The sequence below is a fragment of the Primulina huaijiensis genome, chromosome 15 (genome assembly GCF_012295235.1).
Source record: "Primulina huaijiensis isolate GDHJ02 chromosome 15, ASM1229523v2, whole genome shotgun sequence".
Lineage (NCBI taxonomy): Eukaryota > Viridiplantae > Streptophyta > Magnoliopsida > Lamiales > Gesneriaceae > Primulina > Primulina huaijiensis.
In genome coordinates, this window is record NC_133320.1 from 1,482,737 (window position 1) to 1,496,364 (window position 13,628).

At 35.0% G+C, this 13,628-nt stretch overlaps 2 protein-coding genes across 2 annotated transcripts; one reads left to right on the forward strand and one right to left on the reverse strand.

The window, feature by feature from the left end:
- Positions 1-1,620: 1,620 nt before the first annotated feature.
- Positions 1,621-7,922, forward strand: LOC140959029 (uncharacterized). Its single transcript, XM_073416728.1, has 11 exons — positions 1,621-1,896; positions 2,268-3,038; positions 3,119-3,555; positions 3,793-5,517; positions 5,608-5,722; positions 5,803-5,892; positions 6,237-6,302; positions 6,388-6,483; positions 6,610-6,790; positions 7,123-7,198; positions 7,598-7,922. Exons 1-9 carry the CDS (start codon positions 1,825-1,827, stop codon positions 6,730-6,732), a joined length of 3,495 nt encoding a protein of 1,164 aa, XP_073272829.1. The 5' UTR covers positions 1,621-1,824; the 3' UTR covers positions 6,733-6,790; positions 7,123-7,198; positions 7,598-7,922.
- Positions 7,923-9,536: 1,614 nt separating this feature from the next.
- LOC140960021 (aquaporin PIP2-7-like) lies at positions 9,537-11,040 on the reverse strand. Its single transcript, XM_073418120.1, has 4 exons — positions 10,644-11,040; positions 10,141-10,436; positions 9,911-10,051; positions 9,537-9,836 (listed from the first exon to the last, which is right to left on the reverse strand). Exons 1-4 carry the CDS (start codon positions 10,933-10,935, stop codon positions 9,717-9,719), a joined length of 849 nt encoding a protein of 282 aa, XP_073274221.1. The 5' UTR covers positions 10,936-11,040; the 3' UTR covers positions 9,537-9,716.
- Positions 11,041-13,628: the final 2,588 nt, after the last annotated feature.

Genomic DNA, 13,628 nt, shown 5'->3' on the forward strand with positions numbered 1-13,628 from the left:
CACACATATATGTATAACATATAGGTCCATGTATTGGAATCCAAGTCTTTGAAGCTATTGGATGATCAGAAAACGCGAGGCTTATCCATGTTCGACGTTCGGCGAATATGGTTGCATATCGTATTACTAATTTTTCTTTTCTATCCCCACTCGTTATTATACGAGATGGTGAGATTTTTTTTATTTGGTTAAAATATCTTGTACTTGATGATCTATTTTCAGAACTTGTAAACATCCCAAGGTTGCATAGACGACCATATTATTGTTTAAGTTCCATGTCAAATTGATGATGATCAGAATAGTTTTATCAATACATCACGATTTATTTCATGGACCGGACGGCGTGAACCCAGGGTTCTATCAGACTTTTTGGGACATTACTGACCTGAATGTTACTGCAGCATACTTAACATTGCTCAACCAGGGATTGCCGGAAGGTGTAAATAATACATCTATAGTGCTAGTCCTGAAGAAAAAAAGCCAGATACCGAATCGAGCCAGTTCGCGAACATTTCGAACCAGTTGGATATATATTTGATTCGTATTCGAATTAATCGAACTCAAATTGAACTCGAACATATTGAATTTTTTTCGAGCCGAACTCGAACCAAAATTATTTTGTTTGATTGCTCGTGAGTCTCAACATTTTATTAATATAATACAATTATGTATTAAATATATGAGAGTTGATATTTAAACTTTATTTTGTGTTATCTACACCCCACTTCATCTGAAAAATATGTGTCAAATTTATTCACAAATATAGTAGTTCGAATAGCTCGCGAATAATTATGTTCGAAGATTTCGAGCTGAATTTGAACTCGAACTTCCTTCCAAATCGAACTCGAGCAAAAAAATTTAAAAATTTCGAGTTTCAAATCGAATTCGAGTTCGAATATACTTAATTCGAGCCGAATTTGAACCTTGATTTTTTTTTTTACTAATATTCGGTTCGATTTGATTCATTTATACCTCTTTTGTCCTATCATATAATGCAATGTGATTTATAAGATTGTGTCTAAAGTTGTTGCTAACCGTTTGAGGGGTGTTTTGAACTCCATTATATCATATTCATAGAGTAACTGATCATGTTCTCATTGCTTTTGAGATTTGTCCTTTTTTGAAGCGGAGAACACAAAGACAAATGAGGGAGACATCATTGAAATTAGATGTCCAAAGCCTACTGACCCAAGTTGAATGGTAATTCTTAAGAAATAAGGAGATAAATTTGATAAATTTGGGCTTTCATAGTCAGTGGGTAAATTTGATTCTCTTATGTTTAAACCATAATTTTAAGATCCAAAGATTAAGATTTGTAGGAGAAGAAAAACGCTCAAGAGAGAACATCATCAAAGTTAGTGGTCTTATTGGATGTGTTGAAACATAAAAAAATTACATATCTAATGAGTGATTGTCAACTTATCGATACTTGCATTACTGGATATGTGTGTAAATGGTATTCGCCACTTTAATTTGGTCCGTTGGGTCTCCATTGGACCAACTTTAATGGTCCAGTTATTATATGGCCCATTTGGTTAGCAATGGCCAAACCAATACGGACTCAATGTATCAACCCCAGTTTCAATTAATAACCTCGAGCACCGGTGCAATTCATGCATCCAGTAATCTGTTAATACGACGTCGTGGACGAGGAAAAAAAGATCGCCCGGCATCACAAAACCCTAAACCTCAGCATCAGCCAAAATCTTTTCCACCATTTATAATTATTATATATTTATTTGCAGAAAGAACAGTTCAATTCGATCAGACTATTTGATATACGCATGGTTGGAGTTTACTAGCTACTGATGTTGCTGGGCTTGGATGGCATTTATTCAATATTTCCTCACAGCTTCCTCTTCTTCTGCTTCTAGCTTCCACCGTCCCTTTATCATGGTAATAATTTGTTTTCATTTTTCATCGTTTTGTTAATCCAACTTAAATTTGAATGGCTATGGTAAACGAATCAGTGCTCCGGTTGCTTGTTACCTTTGTCTTGCTAGTGGAGAAGAGGATGGCATTAAGCAAGGCAGGGCCTGGCTGATGTATTTTTAAGGATTATTGTAGTCATTGCTGGTATTTAGTAATTTGAATTTACTCTGGTCATTTGATATGTGTATTTTGATCAGCCATCACTAGCAACTATCAACCATGTAATGTTATTGGTTTAGTATCAACTTTAGTTGATGGTTGAGTTCAGGAAATTTTGTAGTATGTTTTTTTCTTTGTGTTAAAGGTTCTCTTTGTATTTTCTTTTTAATTTGCAGAACCGAGCATTGCAAAATCATTCGGGCATCTGTTTATGGTCGTCATTTGCAAATGCTGAGAAATTTGAAAAATGCCCTGCTATAGTCCGATTGCCTCATGCACTGACGGGTGTCCAAACAAAAGTTATGAGAATCAGGTCTGATAGTAAACTCCAGCTGTTTAGAAGTGGCAACTATATTTCTCGCTCCTTTTCTCCCTTCAACTTGAAGCCTCAATTTAAGCATGGACTTTCAGGCACTGGGTTGAATGTGGAAAATACACCATTATGTTCGCTGCGCCCAACTTTTTATTGTAGTATCAGTAAAAGGCCATTTTGTCAGGTCCCAAGAGCAGGTGCCAGAAGTCGCATCGTAGGGACTGAAGATGGGGGCAGTGGGCAGAATCAATTAGTTAAAATATTCAGTAGGCACGGGATGAGGCACAAGACTTTTGCCCGTCACAAAGCAAATGCAACATCAAAGGAGAAAATGGCAAGTGCCATTTCTGTATGCGAGGCATCGGAACTGAAAATAGAAGATGTTGATTTGGCCACTTCAAAAGGCCCAATTGTTGAGGATGACATAAACTCGTTAATCAGTAAAAGTACGCAAACCAAGAAGACTAAAGTGAAAGCGAAGCGGCAATCTAGAAGCGAGAATAAACAAGTTCAATCTTCCATTGCCACTACTACTACTACTGATACAACAGACCTGCCAATGCACACCAAGAAAGTTAATAAACCTAAGACGACTGGGAACAAAGAAAGTAAACTGTCTCCTAAATCTGTGGAGGTTAGATATCTTTTCTTATAGGCAAATTGGATTCATGCTAATTCATTGTTAGTCATTTGACTATCTGAGCATATTTTCAGGCTGACTCAAATTCAAATACTGTGACAGAAGTGGTTAATAATGGAATTTCAGTGGAAAATGTTCCTATTAAGGCGACCAGGCACTCCAAAAGAAGAGGTAAATCTGTTGCAGAAGCTCATGCTCCATCCGAAGAAAAGGTATCAACGGGACAGAAATCATGCCTAACAAACAAAAGCAAGTCTCCAGGGCAAAAAGCATGGCGTCAATTATATCCACCCACTACAAAATCTGTTCTTGTGGTGGAGTCTGCCACGAAAGCAAAAGTCATTCAAGGATACCTTGGTGAAATGTTTGAGGTTGTACCCAGTTATGGCCATGTCAGGGATTTGGCTGCTAGATCAGGATCCGTGCGACCTGATGATGACTTCAGTATGGTTTGGGAGGTTCCATCTGCTGCTTGGTCTCATCTTAAGAGTATTAAGGTTGCATTGAGTGGGTATGATGTTTTCTGTTCAGTCATCTGTTTTTTTCTGGCTATAAATACACTCAAATTTTACCGGATATTTACTTTTATATCAGTATATAGAACTCAATCCTATTGTTTTGAAATTTGAAGTCACAAGTCTAGTTTTAGTTCTTCAAATAGTATGCATGCAGTTGTTTTATATTCAATTTTTCATTTAGTTTGATGTCAATTGACTTATATATTACAACGTTTCATTCTCTGTTACAGAGCGGATATTCTTATTCTTGCCTCAGACCCTGATCGTGAAGGAGAAGCCATTGCTTGGCATATTATCGAGATGTTGCATCAACAGGATGCTCTGCGTGATGATATCACTGTCGCACGAGTTGTCTTTAATGAGATAACCGAATCGTCCATTAAAAGTGCTCTACAGGCTCCACGAGAGATTGATGTAAACTTGGTTGATGCCTATCTGGCACGGCGGGCCCTTGATTACTTGATTGGATTCAGTGTTTCTCCGTTGTTGTGGAGGAAGTTACCTGGTTGTCAGTCTGCTGGACGAGTCCAATCTGCTGCTTTGGCTCTCATATGTGACAGGGAAAAGGAGATCGATGAGTTCAATGCCCAGGAGTATTGGACAGTTGAAGTTGAGTTCAATAGGACAGATCTAAATTCAGTCAGCGATGTTTCTTTCTCATCGCATCTGACCTATTTTGACTCCAAAAAGTTGGATCAGCTTTCAATTAGCTCTCAAGCAGAGGCAAAGGATATAAAAGACAAGATCAGTCTGTCTCAGTTTGAAGTTGTTGGCTCGAAAACCAGCAAGATTCGAAGAAATCCTCCCACTCCATACATAACATCAACACTTCAGCAAGACGCTGCTAGCAAATTGAACTTTACAGCATCATATACAATGAAACTTGCACAGAAGCTGTATGAGGGAGTGCAGTTAATGGATGGCATGGCTACAGGACTAATAACTTACATGAGAACAGATGGGTTGCACTTGTCTGATGAAGCAACTAAGGATATCCAATCCTTGATCATCGAAAAGTATGGGAGGAGTTTTGCTTCAAAGAGTACACGCAAGTATTTTAAAAAGGTGAAAAACGCTCAGGAGGCCCATGAAGCTATCAGACCCACGGACATCCGAAGATTACCGTCAATGCTTGGGTTGCTCGATGAAGATTCCCTAAAGTTATATACTCTTATATGGTCTCGTACAATGGCATGTCAAATGGAACCTGCCATCATTGAGCAGATACAAGTTGATCTTGGGAATGCTAACCGGTCAATAATGTTTCGATCTACATGCTCGAAAGTTGAATTTCGTGGTTACCAAGCTGTTTATGAAGACACAGAAATGATCAGTGTAAAAAGTGACGATGATCAAGAGAACTATCGTACTGGAGTGTTTCAGGATTTGAGTGGCTTGAAGTGTGGTCAGCAATTGTGCTTGTCCAAAGTTGAACTTGGTCAGCACCATACACAGCCTCCAACCCGCTATTCTGAGGGGTCATTAGTGAAGAAACTGGAGGAACTTGGTATTGGGAGACCTTCTACCTATGCAATCACTATTAAGGTGCTAAAAGATAGACACTATATTACAATGAAAAGTAGGACATTGTATCCTGAGTTCCGTGGTCGCATGGTATCAGCATTTCTCTCTCACTATTTTTCTGAGGTCACAGATTATAGTTTTACTGCTGATATGGAGACTGAACTTGATAATGTTTCCGCTGGAATGACGGAATGGAAAGGCCTTTTGAGAGATTACTGGACAAGATTTAGCGAGTATTGTGAGAAAGCTGGAAAGGTTCATATCCATAATGTAGAAAAGATGTTGGAGAAAACATTTGGTCATTTCTTATTTGCTTCTTTTCGTGATGGAAATAGAACATGCCCAAGTTGTGATGAAGGAACTTTGGTTTTTAAAGTTAGCAGGTTTGGAGCGGGATATTTTATTGGTTGTGATCAACACCCAAAATGCAAGTGAGTTTAACCTGTAGCATGCAATGGAGCTCGTTCCTTGTGCCTCTGGAGACCTTAATTTTTTCTCTGTGACACGTAATTTTGTCGCAGGTACATTGCTAAGACACTCTATGGTGAAGATGACGAAGAAGGCGATCCTGAAAACAAACGAAAGAATGTGCAGGAGCCAAAGTTGCTTGGTTTTAATCCAGGATCCAATGAGAAGGTTTTATTTATTTATTTATATGTGTTGACTGTTTACTAATAACCGTTTCTCTATTTAAATAATTAAAATTCAACTTTCAGGTTTTATTAAAGAGTGGTCCATATGGCAACTACGTGCAGCTTGGTGAAGATAGAAAGGGACATTTACCCAAGCGAGCCTCAGTGTCTCAAGTATGTATGCATTTTGGTGCCTCAAGTTCAAGAAACTTTTACTGTGTTCTCCCCTGCATGCATGGACACTGTCAATGTCTGAAAATGCATACCATCTCTTATCATGTTGCCATATTGAAATCTCTCTTAAATGCAGAACTTCAGACCCTTAAACTTTATCCTAGATAAATATTTAAACTTGAAATATTTGCTGCTGTTTATGATTTAAATATTTGCTACCATTTATGAATATTTGCATGCCTCTGTCTCATGTGTACACATTATTTTTATTTGTCCAAATTTCAACTTGTATATCTGTTTGCCTTCATACAATACACTTAAGTGAAGATGTTATTCTCTTCTAGATAAAGAATGTAGAGTCCATCACCTTGGAAGATGCCCTCAACTTGTTGCAGTATCCACTGACTTTGGTATGTTTTCTGTGCAGTTTTTCCTTTTTTCTTTTGTCATGTTCTAATTTCTTTTTACTGATCTTGAATGCGGTCTTACTCTTAGGGGAACCACCCAGATGATGACCAACCAGTAATTTTAAAGCTTGCCAGGGTAGGATTCACCATTAGACATAGGCGCACAATTGCTTCTGTGCCCAAGGTACACTTTTATTTGATTTTCTTTAACATCGTGTCCATTTGAGTGAATATTGTGCTTGATTTAAATGGTCTGGTCTGAAAAACTTGACGTTTATTGACTTAATTATGCTCTGACCTTGCTTCACAGAATATGAGGCCTAGTGAGATAACTTTAGAGAAAGCTTTGGAGTTACTGAAAAGTAAAGATGTAAGAAGGTGTGGACGACCGAAGCAGAATAAAGTGGTTGAAGAGCCTGTTGCAGCTGTATAAAATTTGATAAAGAATGCTTTTTCTCGCAATCTTGTCTCGATGGATATCATGTTTATTTGTGAGTAATTTATCTTTGAATGTGCTTCCACATGACATGTTCGGAATTTCCTCAACGAGTATTTTCTTTCTTCTTATATATGTTTATTTTTTTATTTACATATATATGTTTATTTTGCTTTGAGTTTGTTGTTTAGAAACTCTATTTTGCAGACAATATTTGCTACTTATACACACACACACACACTCATGTCTCTGTTAAACTCAAACACAGAAATATATATGTGCATATATGTGCGCACACGCATGGATCTAGGAAGCCTCTCTGATTTACTTTTTCCTTGTAACTACATGTAAAAAGAAGCTAATTTATCTCCTGAAACTTTCTTGCAGAAAGGGTTCGCAAATCAAGCAGATAATAGTTGTGAAAATTATAGGCAGGACTGAGTCTTGCAGCCCGCTTGCTCAGGTTTGATTCAAATTTATTAATCACCAGTACCATATTATTATGGGAAATTGTTTTGGGACGTGTTAGCATTAGATGATCTCGAAATAGAGATTCAGAGTTTTTTTAAAAAATTATACGATATGATGTCACCCACTTACAATTGAGACTCAGACACTCTCTAATCTACTATATTTTGATATAACATTTAAATCTGCTATTTATTTTAGTTTTCAATTTCTGATGTTGAGCACAACAGATATTTGTGTGGTCATGTCAAAAAATTTATTTACTTTCCGACGAAGGAATATAAGCTTCATGCTTCGACCATATGCATATGGGTGGGGGGATTCACATCTTTTAAGTAATATAGTTCATGAGATTAAATATATCTGTCAAATTTTGCTTTCTGGTCCAAAACAGTTGGACAAGAAAAAATTCGAGGAATTCGTGAAAGGGGGCATAAGTTGAAGTGACTCATTTATCACCCGCTCTTCAATCCCCGATGTGGTAGCCCTTCGTTTTCGAGTCTAGGTGAACCCCGCTAAAACTTTCTCCTGTCATTTACTTCCAAATTGTTTTGGAGAATCTATCATCATTTTTTGTTCTCTTTTTATTTGTGAAAACTTCTGTAATTTTCGGCATACGCTCAAGATTTTGGGCTGGTGCTTTATTATTACCTTGCTTCTCTCTTTATTGTACTTTATACTAGTGTGCAGTAGTAAAGACAAGATGTCACCTTCCTCAACGACCAAAGATAATAAAATGTTCCATTTCTATAACACAAGCCTTAAACTTGAATATCCATATAATCTATATTTGATCTAGGATTTGATATGTGATCGGGTATTTGAAATTTTATATATATTTGTGGAAATTTAAGTTTTGTTTTTGTTTTTTTAAAGGAAATTTTACCCGTATTTCTGTAATCAGTACACTATTCTTTTGTGATCTGGGTTGAATATGTGGATTCATGTTAATATATATATATATAGATGTGTGTGTGTGTGTGACTTTAGATGTGCATTCGGCCATAAATTTCATAAGAAAATGGAAAATATAAACAGGATGCACAGTTATTTATCTGCATTAAGTATTTTATTTCTATTATTATTTGGGTTATTCTATCATTTCATTCACAACGTTGGACTAGTTTGGCTGATTTATTTTCAAGGGAAATAATTTTAATCGAACAATGTATTATGATGTCTTCGAAAGAAACGATGTATTATGTTACGTGGATATGAATTTTATGAGTTTACATATAATTATAATATTAATTTCTCATCCTTTATTAAATGACGATGATACATATTTCATATTTGAGTGTTAATCGTTAAAAACTATAAAATCCCTCGAGTGACTCGTTGGATTTCATATCATGTAGGTATTGTATTTTACCTTCGGAATTTTTTTTATTTTTTTTGATGAATTGCATAAAATACGAGGGATTCATATGATTAAAGAAAATATAAAGAGTTCACATAATTCAAAGTATTTGGGAGATAAATGAGATGAATGTACCAGATTGTCCACGTAATAAAACAATAAAGATTCTATGATACAAATGGACTCCAAACTCAAATGTATGTTGAGGATCCACGGGGTGTGAAGCGTAGAACACGAGGCCATAATGTTGCACGTTACATAGTCATCTTTTTAATGTGTCATTTAAGTATTTTGAGAAAGTAAAGTGTATATATAAGAAGATAACAATATTTAATGCCTCCTACCATTATCGAAGGAAGCTACGTCTTTTAAAATATAAAAATATATAATGTAATATAGTAATACAATTCGATTAAGGTATTTTTTGAAATAGAAAACTCATAAAAAATCGACAAAAAAAAATTACTCTAAAAGAATCTCACAACAATGTATATATGTATTTAGAATTGTAATATACTTTTTTTGAGAACATCAAGTCAGAGTGATCCCACCACCTCACATTCAATCCAGACAGATGATTTGTACTTTAATTAATCAATCGATTTGGAAAAGGTTGCGGCCACCACACTGTTCCACTAGTGCCGGTGATTAAGGAAATTTAGGTCAAATTAATAATGGTGGCCTGGTGGGGTTCTTTTTTGGGAGAATAAACAACGTCTTTTTGTTAGACTATATCCAAATCTAAGAAGAGAACGCTAATCAAGACATGGGATTTTTTTTTATGACTCAATGGTGTTGTGTCTGTAGAGCAATAATGTAAACCTAATCTTGTCTGTGCTGATTTGATTAATGGGCATGGTTTTTTATTTTTATTTTTTTTATAAGGAATTCAAAATAAATACTACATTAATTATGGATCAAATTGTTATTATTATACTCTATATATATGTTAAATTTAACATAACAAAAAGAGTTAAAAGAGCCCATATTCACATAAAATAAATGATTTCTTAAAAAACATACAAAATTAAAAACTCATAATAATTAACAAACACACATTCTTCTCCTCTCACATTACTCACACACACACACACACAATAAATTAGATACAGAAAATAGCAAAGCAAATTCATTCCACTATCAGCAAGCTTAATCAGTTGGAGGGGTTGCTCCTGAAAGATCCCAGAGCTTTAATGGCGGCGGCTCTCAGAATATACTGGTGGTAAGCCGCCGCTGCCAACGCTCCCACAAACGGCCCAACCCAGAAAATCCACTGCACACAAAATTTAATATAAAATCATATTAATGAATATAAAATGTGACGAATTCAAGGAGCTAGAAAGTTACTTGGTCATCCCATATTTTCTGCCGGTTGTAAATCACGGCGGCTCCTAAGCTTCTGGCTGGGTTGATGCCGGTTCCGGTGATGGGGATGGTGGCCAAGTGGACCATGAAGACTGCGAAACCGATTGGAAGTGGGGCCAAAACCTGCACATGCGCAAAAACAGAAGGAATCAGTACTCACGAATCTTCAAACACATGAACGAGGTGGCTAGCTAGGGATTGTTTGTTCTTACAGGGACATGAGAGTCACGGGCACTCCTCTTGGGGTCGGTGGCGGAGAAAACAGTGTAAACAAGAACGAAGGTACCGATTATCTCGGCACCTAGACCGGTGCCCTTGTTGTATCCTGGCTGCACAAAGTTAGCGCCACCCCCCAGCCTGTTGTAGAAGCTTTTCATGAAAGCTTTCACTAAGCCCACACCACAGATGGCGCCCAAGCACTGTGCTAACATGTAACCCAAAGCTCTGATCAAAGACACCTTTCTCGCCAGAAACAAACCGAATGTCACCGCTGGATTAATGTGACCACCTGCAACCCAAAAAAAGAAAATAGATATATGTAGAATGAAACGACATGGAAATTGCATAAAAACAAACAAGAATAAAAAGCAGAGAAAATGCATGGAATGTTCAGAAAATTACAAATTTATCGAGGGTTTGACTAGAAATATTGCACAGTGGAGAGCTGAAAAAGAAGCAGAAATATATCTCCAGGGTGGATCTCCACTATTATTACCAGAAATTCCAGCGGTGCAGTAAACGAGTATGAAGATCATGCCACCAAAGGCCCATGCAATTCCAAGGATCCCAACTCCGTCGCATTGGTCGGCGGCGTTGAGCTTGTTGTGTCCAATCACGGTGGCGACTGTAACATACAGGAAAAGCAGGGTGGCGATGAACTCCGCGATGAGTGCTCTGTAAAAGGACCAAAGCTGCAGCTCCTCCATATCAAGCAACGGCGCCGGCGGCGGGTCCACGTAATCCTTCCTCGTATGGTGCACGCCCTCTTCACTCACTTCCTTCGTCATGCTTCCTCGCTCAACAAAAAGAAAAGTCGGGTAAATTTCTTCTCCTTTCCTGCTCGGTGTGTGCAAAAATGGAAGAGAGACTGAACTTTTCTGAGCAGGAAAAAGAGGGAGAAGAGTGGGAGAATTTATGGGTAAAGCAAGGGTATTTTCGGAACTTAAGTGGGGCCCATCTTACAGAAAGACCATGTGATGGGATTGGTTAATAACCTATGTTGCGTGCTGCGCTGTGGCTTTAGCTTGTGGGGCCCAATTTAACCCATATCCAACGGTTACATTTCTTTTTCATTTTGTATTTTTATTTTTTGATAAAAAAAGTGATTTTTTAAATTTGAAATAATAACTATACAAATTATAAAAAGACATTTAATCATAGACTTTCTTTTTTTAATCAAACGATATTAGATAAATTGATTTGTTAATTAGACTTTTAATTTCTTTTGTGTATATGAAATTTAAATTAATCTTCGACATGCAAAAAAAACAAGAGTAAGTTTCTTGTGAGACAGTCTCACTGATCTTTATCTGTGAGACGGATCAACTCTACCGATATTCACAATAAAAAACTAATACTCTTATCATAAAAAGTAATATTTTTTCATGGATGACCTAAATAAGAGATCAATCTCATAAAATACAACTTATGAGACTTGCTCACACAAATTTTTGCGAAAATACAAATAAAACACTAATATATATATTTTTTAATAAAATAAGTGAGATATTTTTTTTACTCGATAGTTTTCACGACTAAGATATGAGAAAATGATATTTTACCAACAATAAGAAAAAGAAATATTTTTTCTTTTTGACGCTTAGCCGAACCGCAATCAGATTTTCAAGTGTGCTAAGTAGAATAGGATAATGTTCTTGAATTCGATAATATTTTCCACATTTGCCATTTTTTTTTACGAGTAGATTTCTTGTGAGACGATCTCAAACAAGTTTTTGTCTTATTCGTACCTTTTTTAAATTATTATTATTATTATTATTATTATTATACATTAATCTTCATAAAAACATTAATTAATATGAAATATGATAAATGTTAAAGCGTGATTGAAGAATTTAATAAACTGTGTTTGTAATAATAATAAGGGCAAATTTGAAAAAAATGCATCTATCTATCTTTGATTTAAAATTCAGTACCTAGAGGATTTTTTTTACAAATTAATACCTGACAACACTATAAACTTAGTTTTAACTACCTACAAAAATAAATTTACATTTTTGCCCTTTTATTATTTATATAAAGATATAATTTTATTCACCAAATTAATTGTGTGTTTTTCATCTACCAAAGTATTAGTACCTGTTATGGTGTTTCAAATACTTGATTTTATTATTTGAATACTCCAAATGTGTACAAAAATATTATATTTTCGAACAATCACCATAAATTCAATCATTCTTGGTTTTTCATTAAAAATGCATTATGTGACTTATTGATGTCATTTTATTTTTTTAAAAATATAGTTCACCATTCATCATGAAATAAGATTAAGTACTTATTTTGACATATAAAATATCTATTTTGAAGTTTCAGATATTTTATTTGGCTCTTTAAATACTCCAAATGTGTAAGAAAATACTGGATCTTCGAACGATCCCTATAAATTCAGTCATTGTTTATCTTTTCATGAAGTGTGTATTTGGATGACATATTAATCTCATTTAATATTTTTTTGTAAAAAAATCAAATTCCAAACTAATCATGTAAATTTATAAGTACTTAGTTTTACTTGAGAAATACCTATTTTGAGTTTGCAAATACTTGATTTCGTAAATGAGATACTCACAATATGTATTAAAATACTGGATATTCGAATAGACAACGTAAATCCACCAAGTATTGGTATTTCAATGGAAAACGTATTTAGATGACACATTCATCTCATTTAATATTTTTTTTGTAAAAAAAATAAACAAATTCTCAAATAAGAATGAAAATTTTAAAGTACTTAGTTTTATTTGAGAAGTACCTAATTTGAGTTGACAAATACTTAATTTCGTAAATGAGATACCCACAATATGTATTACAATAATGGATATTCGAATAGGCAACATAAGTTCTCCAAGAGTCCAAGTGTTGATATTTCCATGGAATATGCATTTGGATGAGAAGTAAATAATTTGAGTTTATAAATACTTGATTTGATATAGGAGATACTCATAATATGTAATAGAATACAGGATATTCAAATATGCAACGTAAGTTAACCAAGTGTTGGCTTTTCATGGAAGATGCATTTGGATGACATATTCATCTCATTTAATATATTTTTTGTAAAAAAAAATTCTCAAATAAGCATGAAAATTTTAAAGTACTTAATTTTACTTGAGAAGTACCTAATTTGAGTTGGAAAATACTTGATTTCGTAAATGAGATCCTCACAATATGTATTAAATATTGGATATTCGAATAGACACCTTAAATTCTCCAATATTGGTATTTCCATAGAATATACATTTGGATGAGAAGTACCTAATTTGAGTTTGCAAATACTCGATTTGGTAGAAGAGATACTCATAATATGTAATAGAATACTGGATATTCGAATGTAAGTTCACCAAATGTTGGCTTTCCATGGGAGATTCGTTTGGATGACATATTTATCTAATTTAATATTTTTTTGTAAAAAAAAAATTTTCCCAAATAAGCATAAAAATTTTAAAGTACTTAGTTTTACTTGAGA